General features: G+C 38.2%; 1 protein-coding gene and 1 pseudogene across 1 annotated transcript in view; both read right to left on the reverse strand.

Annotated features, from left to right (window-relative positions):
* HLCS (holocarboxylase synthetase) overlaps positions 1-17,680 on the reverse strand; it is a 109,489-nt gene that overhangs the window by 80,377 nt on the left and 11,432 nt on the right. Inside the window, exons 3-5 of the mRNA XM_060770348.2 lie at positions 16,710-16,872; positions 14,728-15,665; positions 13,958-14,140 (exon numbers count right to left, since the gene is read on the reverse strand). Coding sequence (XP_060626331.2) covers positions 13,958-14,140; positions 14,728-15,665; positions 16,710-16,872 — 1,284 coding nt within the window. The remainder of the gene's footprint in view (positions 1-13,957; positions 14,141-14,727; positions 15,666-16,709; positions 16,873-17,680) is intronic.
* Positions 7,208-9,158, reverse strand: LOC132770016 (rac GTPase-activating protein 1 pseudogene; annotated as a pseudogene).

Raw genomic sequence — 17,680 nt, forward strand, 5'->3', positions numbered from 1 at the left:
AGAAATACGACATAAAGCACAGAATTGTGAGACTGCGCTGCGGGTGCTGTTTTAAAATCCCTGGCAATGATTACCAAAAACTAGTATCAGATTATGGGCAAGAATGCAAAATATATATTAGTAGCTATTTGTGTTGAAATTAAATCACTGTGAATTGATTAAAGCTGTATGTATTTGTTTTAGAGATTGTCTTACACAACCATATGACAGGTCATAACATCAAGCCTCAATATTTACTTCATTATGTAGAAATAGCAAAATGTATAAATTGTTTTTAAAAATAGGCATGCTTTTTATAATTTTCAAATGGATGGAATATTTAGCATGAAGGTATTACACTGAGATTCCCATTAATTTACAATGCAGTGATTCTGTATTCACCAATTAAAAACTTCTTTTTGTTTTTAATTCAAACATGTTAAAACTATTGAAGGCTTTTCAAAGCATGAGCATGACTCAAATTGTAGATCCCTGCAATCAGACAAAATATATTGCTTTGGCAACTGGCACTTTAAAAACTTTAAGTCTGTTTCTAAGTATGGATCTCTCATCAGTTTCACTTAAAAGAAATCACCATTAAGTTTTGACAAACATAAATAAATAAATAACATAAACAAAAACAAAAATGATGTCCAATGTTTCCCTCTGACATGGATCCAGATGACTTGATGTACTGTATTCCTCAGGATCCGTGGTGGCACAATGGGCTGAACTGCTGACCTGTAGGCGGTTTGAATTTGCAAGATGGAGTGAGCTCCCGTCTGTCAGCTCCAGCTTCCCATGCGGGGACATGAGAGAAGCCCCCCACAGGATGGTAATACATCCGGGTGTCGCCAGGACAGCATCTCTATAGATGACCAATTCTTTCACACTAGAAGCAACTTGCACTTTCTCAAGTAGTTCTGACACCATAAAAAAAATCTAGCAAGCAAGCAATGCCATTGGTATGTTATGGAATTCTCTGTTGAGGGACATTAGATTGTTTGTCTCTTTTTTATGTCTTGTTGTTCATTCGTTCAGTCGTCTCCGACTCTTCGTGACCTCATGGACCAGCCCACGCCATAGCTCCCTGTCGGTCGTCACCACCCCCAGCTCCTTCAAGGTCAGTCCAGTCACTTCAAGGATACCATCCATCCATCTTGCCCTTGGTCGGCCCCTCTTCCTTTTGCCTTCTACTTTCCCCAGCATAATTGTCTTCTCTAGGCTTTGCTGTCTCCTCATGATGTGGCAAAAGTACTTCAACTTTGTCTCTAGTATCCTTCCCTCCAATGAGCAGTCGGGCTTTATTTCCTGGAGGATGGACTGGTTGGATCTTCTCGCAGTCCAAGGCACTCTCAGCACTTTCCTCCAGCACCACAGTTCAAAAGCATCGATCTTCCTTCGCTCAGCCTTCCCTAAGGTCCAGCTCTCACATCCGTAGGTTACTACAAGGAATACCATGGCTTTGACTAGGTGGATCTTTGTTGCCAGTGTAATGTCTCTGCTCTTTACTATTTTATCGAGATTGGACATTGCTCTCCTCCCAAGAAGTAAGCGTCTTCTGGTTTCCTGGCCACAGTCTGCATCTGCAGTAATCTTTGCGCCTAGAAATACAAAGTCTGTCACGGCCTCCACATTTTCTCCCTCTATTTTCCAGTTGTCAATCATTCTTGTTGCCATAATCTTGGTTTTTTTTTTTTGATGTTTAGCTGCAACCCAGCTTTTGCGCTTTCTTCTTTCACCTTGATTAGAAGGCTCCTCAGCTCCTCCTCGCTTTCGGCCATCAGAGTGGTGTCATCTGCATATCTGAGGTTGTTAATGTTTCTTCCAGCAATTTTCACCCCAGCTTTGCATTCATCAAGCCCCGCACATCGCATGATGTGTTCTGCATACAAGTTAAAAAGGTTGGGTGAGAGTATGCAGCCTTGCCGTACGCCTTTCCCAATCTTGAACCAGTCTGTTGTTCCGTGGTCAGTTCTGACTGTTGCTACTTGGTCCTTATACAGATTCCTCAGGAGAGAGACAAGGTGGCTTGGTATGCCCATCCCACCAAGGACTTGCTACAATTTATTATGATCCACACAGTCAAAGGCTTTAGAATAGTCAATGTCTATTTTTATGTCTATTAGCAGACAAATATTTGTTTTCCTCATGCAGGCCTTTGGCAAGTGATCTCACTTCTATGGCAAGTAAAATGGGTTTTCAGTTAATAATAAACTATATTTTCTTTTGGGTTGTTGTAGGTTTTTCCGGGCTATATGGCCATGTTCTGGAGGCAATTTTTCTCCTGACGTTTCGCCTGCATCTATGGCAAGCATCCTCAGAGGTAGTGAGGTCTGTTGGAAGTAGGAAAAAGTGGGTTTATATATCTGTGGAATGACCAGGGTGAGACAAAGGACTTTTGTCTGCTGGGGCTAGGTGTGAATGTTTCAGCTGATCACCTTGATTAGCATTCAATGGCTTGGAAGTGTCTGAGGGGAATCTTTTGTTGAGAGTGATTTTATGTGCCTCTTTGTTTCCCTCTGTTGTTTTGCTGCTGTAATTTTTGAGTTTTTTAATACTGGTAGCCAGATTTTGTTCATTTTCTTTTTCTTTTATTGCTATGTTCTTAAAATGTCTTTCATTTTAGTAATTTATTCATTTTCTGATTTAATTTTGTATCTTCTATTTAATTATAAAAGTGAAGTATCACACATTTAGATAATGTATAGCATTTTATAAAGATATCTTTTGAATAAAGCCACCAAAAATACTATACTGAAGCAATTAGTAGAAAAGTGGGGAAGTAAGTATTAACAAGGACCCTTTAAAAATCAGTGAATTAAATCCAATGTGATGCAGGCAAATGCTACAGACTTTCCTCCAAAAAAAAAAAAAAAAACCCCACTTTGCCCTCTTCCACACAGCCATATGTGGAGTCCCCTCAGGGAGATAGGACGAGATATAAATAAAGATGTTGTTGTTCTTGTTGTTGATGATGATTATATAACCCCAGGATATCAAGGCAGATAATCCACAATATCTGCTTTGAACAGGGAGGCGACTGAATGAATAAACAACAACAACAACATCTAAGTCCACACTGCCATATAACCCAGTTCAAAGCAGATAATATGGGATATTATACAGCTGTGTGGAAGGTGTCTTTGTTACTCTTGTTAGGACTTTGGTTTTGGGGCATTTCTGGGGGACAATTCAGTGGGAAAGGGAAATCTCTCTCCTCCTCCACTGGATTCTATTTTTACATGATTTAATATCCAGCATTTTATACCATCTGACACATTAGGAATATATACTTACAATGTGTTAGCTTCTTAGTATCTGCAAGATACAAGCTTACCAACGATGTTCTAGCATAAAATTCTTCATAATTAGTATGCATTCAAGACCACAAAGGCCCTATATGTTATTTTACTACATTAACTAAGAATAATGTCATGGGAAAGGAAATTTCAACCTGAGCCAAAGAATCCCTCTACAGAAATCTTGCTTCAGACTCTTTGAAATATAAATACTGTGCTTTCTTCTTGAAGACACAAGGCTACGCTGTTCTATATTAAACTACATAATGTCTGAATACATAAACATGCAGAGACAAATACATCACACAACATAATGTAATGTAATGCAATATAATACAATATACTGGAACCATTGTAAAGATAATTCTGCAATGCCTGGCTTTTGTAAGGTGCACTCCTGTTCAATTCCTTGTATTCAGTGCTATGAGAACAATCTGGAAACAATCTTCCTAGCAGCTGCTCTCATCAACAAACTGTTTATTGTAAGAAAGTAGTTAGGTCAAAGGCTAAACATCATCCTTAGCTGAATACATATATTATCAAAAATTGTACGGTCCATACATAAGAAAAAAATAATGTTCATAGCAATGGCTAAAGTCCGCTGAAACAAATGTATCTGTATTTTAATTAGAAGAATTTTAATACGAAAATGACTGTCATCCGCCCGCCCCAATATATCATCATTTATATTTTTGGTTAGTAGCCACAATGTATCTAAAAAAGACCACCATTATAGGAGTTTAAAATATTTTGGTAGTCTGTCTCTGATATCCTTCTGGGTCAGGATAACTGCATGTTTTTCACTGCAAAAATTTGACTTTGCTCCAGTTAGTAAAAAAAAATAAAAAAAAATTCAACAGCATTTCACAACACTGAAAAGTCACTAGCCATTGACAAAAAAAAGAAAAAAGAAAAAAACGGAATCTTTTATTGTGATAATTTTAACGACGTAGACAGTTAAGCTGTCTTGGAAAAAATCAGTGTGGCAATGTGTTTTTAGAAAGGTGCTTTAAAAAAATCTTATGAAATTTTTAAAATATTTTAAAATATATTCCAATAGTTATTTTAAAATATATTCCAATAGTATGCAAAACAGATGAAGATATAAGACTTTAGTTAGTTAGTTAGTTTTATCCCGCTTTTCTCCCATAGGTGGGATTCAAAGCAGCATACATGGCTAAAACAGCAAAAATACACATAACATTTAAAAAAAATCACCAAAAATGTACTTTCTGACTTGAAGTACATTAGAAATATAAATGCCGTATTTATTTACTGTTACATAATACATTAAACACAGTTATGGATTGAGATAATGCCTACATTCATTTATTTCAAAAATCAGCAGACTGGGGATGAAACTGAACATCACACAAACCAAAGGCCACTCACAAAATGAAACTTTCTGATCTGTAATTACTGTGTTGGAATGAATTTTGAAGGCACACAAAAGGTTACTGGGGCAGGGGAAAAATCACACCTTTCCCTGTTCTGCTGATGGGCACACAGTTCTTAAAAAATAAATATAACGTTTAGAGTTCAAAATGTTTAAATGAAGAGGACTATTTATTAGCATAGCCACGAGTGTGTCCAGAAAGTGATATTTTGAACATCTGACCTTAACATTTTTTTACATCCAAATGTTGCAGTCTTTCACCTCTTGTTCTTCTCTAACATTTTACTTTCAGGGATTCTGCCTGAAAGACAGAACCATATTAGAGAGCAGTAAACATTTCATCTGGACAAAAGACTTTCACTGTTCTCTCATTTGCTCCCTCTTCTGCTGTATATATGTGTGTGTGTGTGTGCATAATCTTTTTACTTTTATACCATAAACTTCCAGAACAACAAATTGTGTACTTACTCTCATTGTTACATCACTTATTTTAGCTGACAACGAAGGGACTACTTTGTGATCTCAGTGCTAAGACTGTCAATATTTTGTTGTGGTTGTGATGCAATCAATTAAAATGTAATAAATACATAGTAGCTGTATTCCAATTGTATTAACCTATCTATAACATTTTCTTTCGTTGTATATCACTTTCTAAAAACTCTCTTTCAGTATATCTTTTTTACTGGGTGGCTGATACTCTAGTCTGAAACTGGGAGAAGGACCTGGAAAATTCACTCTCTTTTATCTCACAATGGAGTATATATGCACACTGCTACAGATTAATATATATGGCAGTGTGGGATGATAAATTCAATTCAAATAGTTTAACTTCTGTCTGGTAAGTCTGGATACTTTTAAAAAGCATTTAAAGTATTTTAAAAGTATTTTTCTATGCTTATATTTACCTAGAAGCAAGTTGTCTAGTGGTGCTAAAATGTGGTCTAATTTGGGTTTCTTTTTCTCTTCATTTGATGTTCACTTGTTGTTGTTGTTGTTCATTCGTTCAGTCGTCTCCGACTCTTCGTGACCTCATGGACCAGCCCACGCCAGAGCTCCCTGTCGGCCGTTACCACCCCCAGCTCCCTCAAGGTCAGTCCAGTCACTTCAAGGATGCCATCCATCCATCTTGCCCTTGGTCGGCCCCTCTTCCTTTTGCCTTCCACTTTCCCCAGCATAATTGTCTTCTCTAGGCTTTGCTGTCTCCTCATGATGTGGCCAAAGTACTTCAACTTTGTCTCTAGTATCTTTCCCTCCAGTGAGCAGTCAGGCTTTATTTCCTGGAGGATGGACTGGTTGGATCTTCTCGCAGTCCAAGGCACTCTCAGAACTTTCCTCCAGCACCACAGCTCAAAAGCATCGATCTTCCTTCGCTCAGCCTTCCCTAAGGTCCAGCTCTCACATCCGTAGGTTACTACAGGGAATACCATGGCTTTGACTAGGTGGATCTTTGTTGCCAGTCTGATGTCTCTACTCTTTACTATTTTATCGAGATTGGACATTGCTCTCCTCCCAAGAAGTAAGCGTCTTCTGATTTCCTGGCCACAGTCTGCATCTGCAGTAATCTTTGCACCTAGAAATACAAAGTCTGTCACGGCCTCCACGGTTTCTCCCTCTATTTTCCAGTTGTCAATCATTCTTGTTGCCATAATCTTGGTTCACTTACAATGAGTTTAATTTTCTTGGTTTTTGTGTAGATTAAATCATCTGAATTTCTCTTAATACTAATTGTTTGTTGTGGTTGTCTGTAAAAAAAACCTTTTTGTTAAAAAAATAATTTTCTAATTTAAGATAATGAAGGAGAAATTGAATTGGGGTGTTTGCTTTGAAATCTGCCTCCCCACCCCTGGCCTTAATTCCCTTCAAAGTGGAATCTGACTTCACTTAGATCCCTTAACTAGAAGAATGCACTTGAGCTACCTACTTTGTATAATAGTAAGCCTCCCTTTTGCATCACTTTATTCAGCTTCAGTGAGGTCAAAACATGGGTGACCAATCCTGCTTGTGATGATGTTTTGAATAGTGGTGCTCTACTTAGGACCAGGAGGAAGACATACTGGATGATTCAGTGTGATGAGAAAGTGCTAGTAAAGAAAATTTTCTTGTCTTTTCCTTTTTGAGATAAACCTAGTTTGTCTTTGATTCCAGTATAGTTTCAACATGCACTGTTTCCCAATACAACGGACCAGAACTCCTACACCCACTTCCCCAAAGGATGATAGTTGTTCTGTGAAATAAGCATGATTACTGTTGGTGCAAAATGCATTCTCTTCTTTACAGCCAGAACACACAAATGAAATAATGGGGTGTTTTGAACAGATGGTGGCAGCTTTGCAGTTACAGAAAACTTTTCAAAAACAACCCACTCCTTGCAGCTTCCTTACAAACATGCTGAGTGGTATCTGCCAGTTACAACCATACAACAAATGCAATACACCTCTAGCTAACTACATTGCACATTAAAATTCAAATAAGTTGCAGTTAAAGAAAAAACAAACATACACAATTGATTTTAGTACACAGTGTTGCTGGGAATAGTGAAAGCACAACTCAAGGGTTTTATTGTAGCTTTAAGGCAATAAGCAGAAGTTTAGAACAGGAGCATGCTTCATTTCAGCATAGGAGAAGCAAAAAAGTTGTCCTGGCATCCACGAGTGTTTGCAGACTTGCTTTTACATGCAAATTTGGGTATAGTTCTCCTGAAAGTAGACTTGACTTTCTGTGAGAGCGAGCTGCTTGAAGGAGTCTTCACTAGTTGCTGCTTTGGCGAGTGGTCCTAACATACTCACATTAACATCTGATCTGCAGTGTGTGGAAGAGGCATTTGAATTTTCAATGACTTGTCCTGGTTCAATATTTTTCTGTGCCATCATTGTGAACTGACTCCAGTATTCCATGGATAAGCAGATTAACCGTTCTACAACATTAGCCTTGTGTCTTGGAGAAGTGTCATAGGATCGGGATTTGTGACTGCATAGCCAACAATTGTAGGCCCAAAGACTTTGGCCAGGTTGGAAATATCCATTTTGGTATCTGGGTTTTGAGCCATGCTTTGGAGGTGTAGCATGAGGAAAGCAAGAGTATCTCTGTTTGCCTGAGGGATACTCTTGTAACAACCTGATACATGGTTGCCATACTATTGTCATCATCCGAGGTTTCTGCTGCCTCCATAAAAGCCTTGTTGAGATGGAATGTAAGAAGAAGCTCTTTGAGGTTGCGAAGAAAATCTTTGAGGAGGCCACATACAGCATGGATATCTTCCACCTTGCTAAGCAGGGGCATCGCTTTCCCTCAAAGGAGCTTCTCCTTCAGGTCTGTCACTGCGGTCACAGTCAGAAATTCGATAGAGATCTGTGTCATGGGGCCCTAACTGCCTAATCTCATTCACACAATGGATTACAATGGAAGAGATAATTGTTGGAGTCAGAGATACAAAATCCATGGAGGGCTTCCTCTCCAATTCTTAGAGGTGTTCCTAATAAAGTAGGGATGCAGGGGAGGGGGCAGCGGTCTCGACATTCTGGGTGTGCCACCACCTGACAGTCTCGGCACTTCATGGATGGTTTCCCAAACTTTATGCGCTTGCTACATGGAACACATGACTCTGGTTTAATAACCGTTTTTTATACAAATTCATGAAGTCTCATCCCAGTGTTCCCAGGAGTGCTGGATCCATCTGTTTCAGATTTGCTTTCTGGCTTCTTACTTCCTAAGCTTGAATTGCTTTTGCAGGGCTGCAGAATGGCTGCCTTTCTGTTGTTTCTAAGATAGCAAGGTACAGTCTTGATATTGGAGATTGCCTCAATTGGGCCTCCTTCGTTGGGAACTGTTAGAGTTGTTCTTGCTATTATTGATTCATTTCCCTGATCCGCTGTGGTGCCAGTAGAACAGGTTTTCTTTAAAGGATCAGGAGGACCTTCAAAAAACTGCCTGGATGAGCACCTTTTCTCTCTTTTCTTCAGCCTTAACAGTTTTTACTACTGTGGAATCCCAATCCAATGATTCATCTGTCTTGTCAAAACTGATGTCAGATAAAATTGAACCAGATTCATCTATTGTTGACAGTCTTTTGTTTCCATCAAAGGAAGTCTGAGGTCTGTTTAGAAAGGCCAGTGCTGATTTCTGTTCTTCACTTAGTTGAATGCTGCCTGGTGATTCACACATGAGCAGCTCTCTTATCAGCTGAATCTGTCGCTCCAGCTTTTCACAATTGGGTTCAGCTTGCGTCTTTGCTTGATCTCCACATCCACTTGGTTTTGGGCATGTTTCAGCCTCACATCCAGAGTGCTATGCTCAGTTTCTGTTTTCATTAGAAGATCTCTGTATCTGGCCACCTCATGATCCATTTTCTGCCACTTTTTCATGAATTCTTCAAAGTTCTTGGCCAGCTGGATAAACTGGTATTCATTGCCTTCATTCAGAATTTCTAATTGATGCATCAGGTGGTCAGAGAAGTTCCATAAATTCAGTAGTGATGGCTCCATAATTGTGCTAAGAAACTGAGGCTGGTTTTATTCAGGTTGTAGTCAATGTAATAGTCACACGACCCCGCCATAAGAATTGCACTGGGATTGTGGCGCAGCTGGCTGAGTGTCAGCTGCATTAAGATCACTCTGACCAAAAGGTCATGAGTTCGAAGCCAGCACGGGTTGGAGTGGGTTTCCAACCAATTGTGTGTAGCCTGTTGTCGACCTTTGCAACCCGAACGACAATTGCATCTGTCAAGTAGGAACATAAGGTACCACCTTAAAGTGTGTGGAGGCTAAATTTACTAATTTATGAGGCCATAAAGAAGACTCCAGCAGAGCATTCCAGCGGGGAAGCATGCGGGGAATGTGGAAAGTACTTCGTCAGCGTCGCAGATGGACAATGAAAGCGACAGCTCCCCTGGCGGCCAGAAAAAGTTAAATAGCCTCTGTGTATGTCTGTATATGTTTGTATGTCAAAATTTGGCATGGAATGTTTGCCATATATGTGTACACTGTAATCCGCCCTGAGTCCCCTGCAGGGTGAGAAGGGCGGAATATAAAAGCTGTAAATAAATAAATAAATAAATAAAAAGAAGCATTATATATTGCCCCTTTTTTTTCTTTCAGAGAGTAACCTCAAGCAAAGTATTCATTTTTTATTTTTAACCATATTTATACCCTGCCCTTCTCAATCCTGAAGGGACTTACGCATAGGCAACTATTCAATGCCTTAAATAGCATATAATTAAAATAAACATTTAAATTAAGATTAAAATTAATGCACATTAAAACAGATAAAAGCATTGCAAGTTATTAAAACCACACCATCCACAATAGTAATGTCCAAAAAAAGCTGCCTCCCGGCCTCCCTGACCTCAATTTGGGCAAGAAGAAGGGCTCTCTCCCCTCTGCTCTCCGGCAGCAACGTTTTTTGTTATAAATGCCAGTTTCTCAAATAAATACTTCATTTATTCATGCAATGTTGTCCACCTGAGACAAGCTCATTTCCATACAATAGGCAGCCCACCTTAACAACTTACTACTGCATTGTTCTGAGAAGGAGGAATTGTTGTCTCCAACAGAATCACAGACCTCCAATCACAACATGGTGGCTAGTGAGGTACTGTGCAAAGCTGCACATTTATGCCTATGAGCACACTTTGAAGACTTTACCACATAGATATGACAAAGCAGCATAGATAGGGCTGTCATCTTTAGTTATAGTTCCTATCACATAAAGACATAACAACCTGTTGCTGGTCTGCTACCTCCCCATGACAAACCCAACCCCTGCTATCAATAGCCTGCCAATAGATGCTGATCACAACTTAGCTAGTGTCATAATCCCCAGCTCCTTCTTTGCCAACATGTTGGCACAAAAGTGACATCAAGGAGCTGGATTGTCCTCCTCTACCACTCTTCCCTCACAGGAAAAGAAATATTTGATTAAGTACACCCATCCCCCAAAGCCTCAAAACCATTCATTTTACCCTATCTTAATATAAACCTTGTGAAGTTGCCCATATGATCATTAAAACAAAAATTCATTCAAATCTCTGGTGTTTAATGCTGAACTCCTGTAAGTAAGTAAAGTTTATTATGGTCAATGACCAGATCACAACATGGGGACCCAGTCGCTGAACTCCTGAGTTTTAAAATAATCAGACAAATATATGCACTCCAGATCCCTGTCTCCTCACCTTGGAGGAAAAAAAACTCCTGTTGTTTCTTAATCTCGTAATAAATCTTCTTGGCCTCAAACAAGATTTTATAGCATATCATTCTCAGTATTATTTGGTGCAGTGCATCTACTGACATTTTGAGTTGCTAAAAAAACCCTCAGAAGCCTGTCAAACATGTTTTGCAGCTTTCTGACACATCATTACTAAGGAGGCCACCATCTGAGAAAGAGTAATCAGTCATGTAAGAAACCCAGAGTTGCAGATTGCTCCTTCAGCCAGCCTGAGAATACAAACTGTAAAACAGCTCAGAAGTGCCATCTTGTGGGGTGTTTTTCCCCACATAAAAATAAATAAAAGGTGCTGTATGCCTTATTTCAGAGGAAGGAACTGGCAACATCACCTGAAGTTATCATAAGTCAACAGATGATATGAAATTACACACACCCACACCCACACATAGAATCATGCTTAATCACCAATGTGATTTTCTTAGAGAAAGAATACACAAAGCACCCATTTGCTTAAAAATTTAAAAAATTGGAAGCAAATCCAAGAATTGCAGTGGTATGATATAGTGTATATAATCATATATAAAATTTTACGTGCTACAAAGGTTTTGAAAATTATGTCAAAAAATGAAAAAACAAAAAAATGATCAAGGGTCTGGAGAACAAGCCCTATGAGGAGCGGCTTAAAGAACTGGGCATGTTTAGCCTGAAGAAGAGAAGGCTGACATGATAGCCATGTATAAATATGTGAGAGGAAGTCATAGGGAGGAGGAAGCAAACTTGTTTTCTGCTGCCCTGGAGACTAGGACACGGAACAATGGCTTCAAACTACAAGAAAGGAGATTCCATCTGAACATTAGGAAGAACTTCCTGACTGTGAGAGCTGTTCAGCAGTGGAACTCTCTGCCCCGTAGTGTGGTGGAGGCTCCTTCTTTGGAGGCTTTTAAAAGAGGCTGGATGGCCATCTGTCAGGGGTGCTTTGAATGCAATTTTCCTGCTTCTCGGCAGGGGGTTGGACTGGATGGCCCATGAGGTCTCTTCCAACTCTATGATTCTATGACTCTATGTAAGATAAATCAGTATATTAATATCAGTCCTAAAACCTTCCTTCCAAAATAGACTATTTCAAGATCTAGTTTTTATCATTACTTCAGGAAAATGGCTTTTTAGAAAGAAACATGCAAAAAAATAATCCCCAGATTTCTTTTTTCCCCCTGGGCTTTCGTGTCTTTATTACACCAAGAAAATACAGTATATGCTCATTAAGATAAGATTCTGAAGCTCAATTTTAAGAGGAAATCCTACATTTAAAAAACTATTAAAAACAACCTGTACAACCCCACAGGCTTTCAAACATAAGATGATGTTGGTTTTGTATTTTACAACAAGCAGCACATACTGGGTATAACAATTGTACTAATCCTTGATTAACAAACAAGACTAGTTGTATACATTTGAAGGCTCCTTGCTATTGCATTTATAATGAAACACGTATCATAGAGTTGGAAGATGCTGCAATGGCCATCTAAGTCAATCTGCTGCCATACAAGCATGCACAACTACAACACTCCTGAAATATGCCCATTGGTCCCCTCTTTAAAGATTTTCAAATACAGGAGTCCACCTTACCCTTTTCCAATATTTAATCCAGGGATCCTCAAACTAAGGCTTGAGAGATGGATACGGCTCTCCAAGGTCATTTACTCTGCCCTTGCTCAGGGTCAACCTAAGTCTGAAACAACTTGAAAGCACACAACAATCTTATCTCATCAGCCAAAAGCAGGACCACACTTCCTACTGAAATTCTAATAAATGTATATTTGTTAAAATTGTTCTTCGTTTTAATTACTGTATTGTTTTAAAGTGGGGTTTTTTTGCACTACAAATAAGATATGTGCAGTGTGCATTCATTCATATATATTTTTCAAATTATAATCCGCCCCCCCCCCCCAACAGTTTGAGGGACTGTGACCTGGCCCTCTGTTTAAAAAGTTTGAAGACCCCTGGTTTAATCCATGGTCAAACAATTCTTACAGGTTCTTTCTAATGTTTAGGTATGCTAATATTAATGCAGACTGCCTAATATATGTGTATTGTGCTTTGTACTATTGTCCTAATCCCTGTGCTTTATATTTGCTGCCTTGAACATACATAGCCTATCTCTTTAAAAATAAATTAAGTAAAACATGAAATCACAAGCATTTCTTCAAACGTCTTCATTCCAGTTTAGATAGGCTTCATATATTAAAATGTGCACAGTGTATTTAGATGTCCATTAGATAGTGGACAGCTATAGATACGTAACTTTATATGATCACTTAAATCTGTTGGGTTTCATCCTTGGACTGAACAAGTTTTTATGTCATTAAGTTTCTAGTCCTCAATGAGTAGCTAGACTAGAGACAGGGCTAAGCTGAGGAATTTCTTTTCCCTACCTTCCTATGCATGTTTCTCAAAAGGGCTTTTTCTTTTGTCTTCACTGCTACCCACTGTCTCCTCCCCCTTTGATGATGTAGTAACGGAATATCTGTGAAGGGACTTCCTTTTAAGTTTAAACTGCCTTGGGTAGACCATGTAGTTTCCACCATGTTAGTTCTGCTTTTCTTTCTCCCTGAGGACGTATGTTGCTTCTCTGTAGGCAAAATGTAGCTACAGGGACTTTTTTTAACCTTTTACCTCCTTTAGAAGTTGAAACTTAGTAAGCTAATTAGCTGCAAGACCTTTTCTATCAAGAATGTATTTCTTTTTACTTTAAGAAATATTTTAAAACCCAAAGTTCTGACTCTGCAATCCTGAGCCATCCTAAAGAATAGAAGGTTATCCCTTCTCGCCACATGTAAGTTTCTCCTGGTTATGGAGTTTACTCCTGGTACTCTGCTACATTTTCATGGAATTGCTGCAACTCAAGGTTATTTTTGAGCCTAACAAACAAAACCCTACCTGATCATACCTTTGATTAATTACAAACCATTGAACCATTAATAACTATGCTTTGCAAGGAAAATTATGGACATATTCCAAAACACAACCACAATTAAAAAAAAACCCCAGAAAACAGCAATAAAGTTCATAGCAATGGATGGACTGTTTTTGAATGCTACCGTTGAGCTAAAAGGAGACTTACCTTATTTGTTGAAAGGAGGTATATAGGAGTTAATGGAGGAACTTCACTCATTTGACAAGTCAAACCAAGTTGGGTCAGTATATTGGTAAGAACTTCATATCTTTTAGCATTGCTTAATTTGAGCAAATTGAAGTCATCTTTTGATCTATTAGACAAATTTTGGATATTAACCTCTAAATGTGCCTGCAAATGTAAAGAAAAAAGGGAATTTCATAGCTTTATTTTAGAAACTGTAATGACTTACCGCTAATTTTAAAAAACCACATTAAGTTTAAATTCACATGATCTGAATTTTGAAATTAAGTAATACTATATTTTATATAAACTAATAAGATCGTTGTTGAATTATTATTTCAACAGATATGGGAATCCAGTAGCACAGGAAGCAACTATCATGTAAAGAAATGTGCAGTCTCTTCTCATAAACGTACAACAGACAGTGAGAGGAATCACGGCCTGTTGATTCACATTTCATCATGGATATTGAAATGTCTTCTATTCACACAAAGAACACTTTGGAGCAAAACCACTTTGGAGTGGGAAGGTAAAGGCATTGCATGCAGTCATGCCAGCCACATAACCTTGGAGGTTTTGGACAAAGCTGGCTCTTCGGCTTAGAAATGGAGATAAGCACCAACCCCTAAAGTCGGACACGACTGTATTTTCTATCAGGGGAAATCCTTTACCTTTACCTATGCATGTAGGTAGCACTATTTAAAAATTCTTTGGAAAAAACAACAATAGGCAAACTGAATATTTGGACACTATACCTGACAAAGTATGGCTTCTCCTCCATCATTTCCATATGGCAGGTGGATGATCATAATATCTTTATCCGGACTGTCCAAGAAACCTAGTGGCTTCAGAAAGTTAAGTTCTTCCATAATTTCTTTCTCAAATATTTTCCCACTAGCTAGCACATTGAGTTTAATTTCACTGTTTTCAGCATTTGAAAACACAAAAGCTTGAACTGTGCCAATTAATTCTGTTTTACTCTTTACACGTATACCACCAAAAGTGAAAGAAGATGAAAGTCCCAAAATTTTCCCACCATTTGACATGAAAGTTAAAAATTGTTTAGATACTGCATCTGGGATAGGCTCTGATGTAGCAATGATTAATAGTAGTGCATTATGAAGCCAAGGAACACTCAATACATGTTTTTCTAACAACTGGTAGACAGTATATGAGTTAAAATCAATACATTCCAAAATTACTGATTTTATTTCTTCAAATTTCACTTTTTCAGTGTCAGAACCAACATAGACTAAAACATTAGGAGGCTTCCCAGTAAGGTTTATTCTTTTCAGATATTCTGTTGGACAGTCACTATTAACACCTTCCAAGTTGCAACTGTAATCATCAGGAAGTTCTGGAATGTTTTCTGCAGAAGCAAATTTAACAGACTCAATTGTGCTGTTCTCCAGTTCTAAGCACTCATGGCAGCTAGAAAGATGCAGGTGATGATGTTCACCAGTATCCGCCTCTTTTTCAGATACTTGCTCAAGTTTTTCAGGATATTCTGTTCTTTTCTCCTCTTCCTCATCACCTACTGTACGATCAGCAGTTTTTACTTCTGTTTTTTCAGCTGTCTCAGAGAGAGGCTCTTGAGTCCATTCTCCATGCTGCATCTGATTAGCATTTCCTTCTTTTTTGACACTTGATGATTTGTCTAATTCTTCCAGTGTTGACATCTGTAGGTGCACAGCTGACACGTTTTAAAGTAAATCATTAGAATATATAAATACAAAAAGAATGCTAAATAATGTTGCAGTAAGGGTTTAAAATGATTATTACAATCCCACAAAATGTGTAGACATAATTGTATTTTACTAACAGCATATTTACAACAGTAAGCCTAAATCATCTATATTTAGTGATAGCTGCCTTTACTGCTGAACCCACCATATTTCCAGATTACTATTTGTTAAATGAATTGCATCTTTCTACTATAATATGAGTCTTGTATTTTAATAAAGACACAGTAAGGTTAATTAAGGCATGGTTTCAACAACAGAACTGCATCTGGTAGTAGCAGAGCAGAATTTCTGTGTACGAACCCACACGATCTCTTCGATCATCTGGAGAGGCCCTGCTCGCGCTTCCACCTGCATCACAGGCGCGGTTGGTGGGGAGAAGAGAGAGGGCCTTCTCGGTGGTGGCTCCTCGACTCTGGAATTCACTTCCTAAGGACATCAGGCATGCCCCAACTCTGGCAGTCTTTAGGAGGAGCTTGAAAACGTGGTTGTTCCAGTGTGCCTTCCCAGAATAATGAACCCTTAGCACTTTGTCCTCCAAAAGCACTTTATACTGATTTAGGCCTGCTTGTATCTCTCCACTAATGCCCCACTTCCTTATCCTGTCCATGTCCAGCATTATTTTTAAATTTTGATGATTTTTGGCCTAGCCACAGATTTTAAAGGTGTGTTGTGCTATTGTTAATGTTTATGCTATCTGTGTATGTGATTTATTTTAATTGCTTGTATTGTTGTTGTTATTGCTTATGTTGATGTATTGTGGGCTCGGCCTCATGTAAGCCGCACCGAGTCCCTTGGGGAGATGGCAGTGGGGTATAAATAAAGTATTATTATTATTATTATTATTATTATTATTATTATAAACAGTTCCTATTATCTTATACAGAATGCTAAAGGTAGGCTGGTGAAAAGTACTAGTGTGCCACTGCAAAAATACTTGTTTTGGACTGAGAAGTACAAAGTTTACAACACATTTTATTTGCAGATATACTTACACATAATTTTTTGAGGAACCATTCCGTTATCCATTTGGAGTCTATCTTCCATGAATGCTATTCCAAGACTACTGAAGTTATCTATGCTGGCCTCAGCAAATAATATATAAGGTTCTCCAGTTTTAAAGGCCAAAGGCGAACAGAAGTCTGACCACTTCACAATCTGAGAAGAAAAAAATACACAAGATCTTTACATGTCACAACACAGAAAAAGCATTACAAAGTTCAGTTGAAAGTACTGTGTTGAAATATTTAAATTATGGTTTGTACATAATCAATTGATAGGTACTGCATGTTCCAGAAGTAGGAATGTAATGCAAGAATTAGAAAAAAAAACCACAAAAAAGAGACTGCATTCATTTTTATTAACAAATATGCATTTAATATTATAATGCTGGCAGAGCCAAATGAAAACACTAGCAACTACAAGTGCAATAGTAATTTAATATATAATGTATTTAGAAATGTCTTGTATATGCTTCATTGGTATAAGAGAACATAACACTCCCAACCTCTTGAGCAGCTTTCCATGGGATTTAAACAGGTTTTAAACATGGTTTTCAAACTAGTACTAGGGTACAGCAAACATTCATGACATGTGGAATGAACAAACAAGAAATAGCTATAAACAAAGTTGTGTCCTGCCTAAATACAAAATAAAAGTAATAATAATAATAATAATAATCTTTATTTATACCCGTTACCATCTCCCCAATGGGGACTCAGGGCGGCTAACATGAGGCCAAGTCCAAAAATAATACAACGAGATAAGATACAAAACAACAGAAAATTAAACACAACAAAATACATAATGTAACAAAATAAAATAGACAATACAGAATGACATAATGAAATAAATCACATAGGGCGGGCCGAATGTGCAAGATAAAATGATAAAAACATTAAAACCCTGGATGAGATAGGAAATAGAAAAAGTGTGTTTGCAACGGAGGAGCCTGAGAAGGAGGAGC

Source organism: Anolis sagrei, chromosome 3 (genome assembly GCF_037176765.1).
Source record: "Anolis sagrei isolate rAnoSag1 chromosome 3, rAnoSag1.mat, whole genome shotgun sequence".
NCBI classification, from domain to species: domain Eukaryota; kingdom Metazoa; phylum Chordata; class Lepidosauria; order Squamata; family Dactyloidae; genus Anolis; species Anolis sagrei.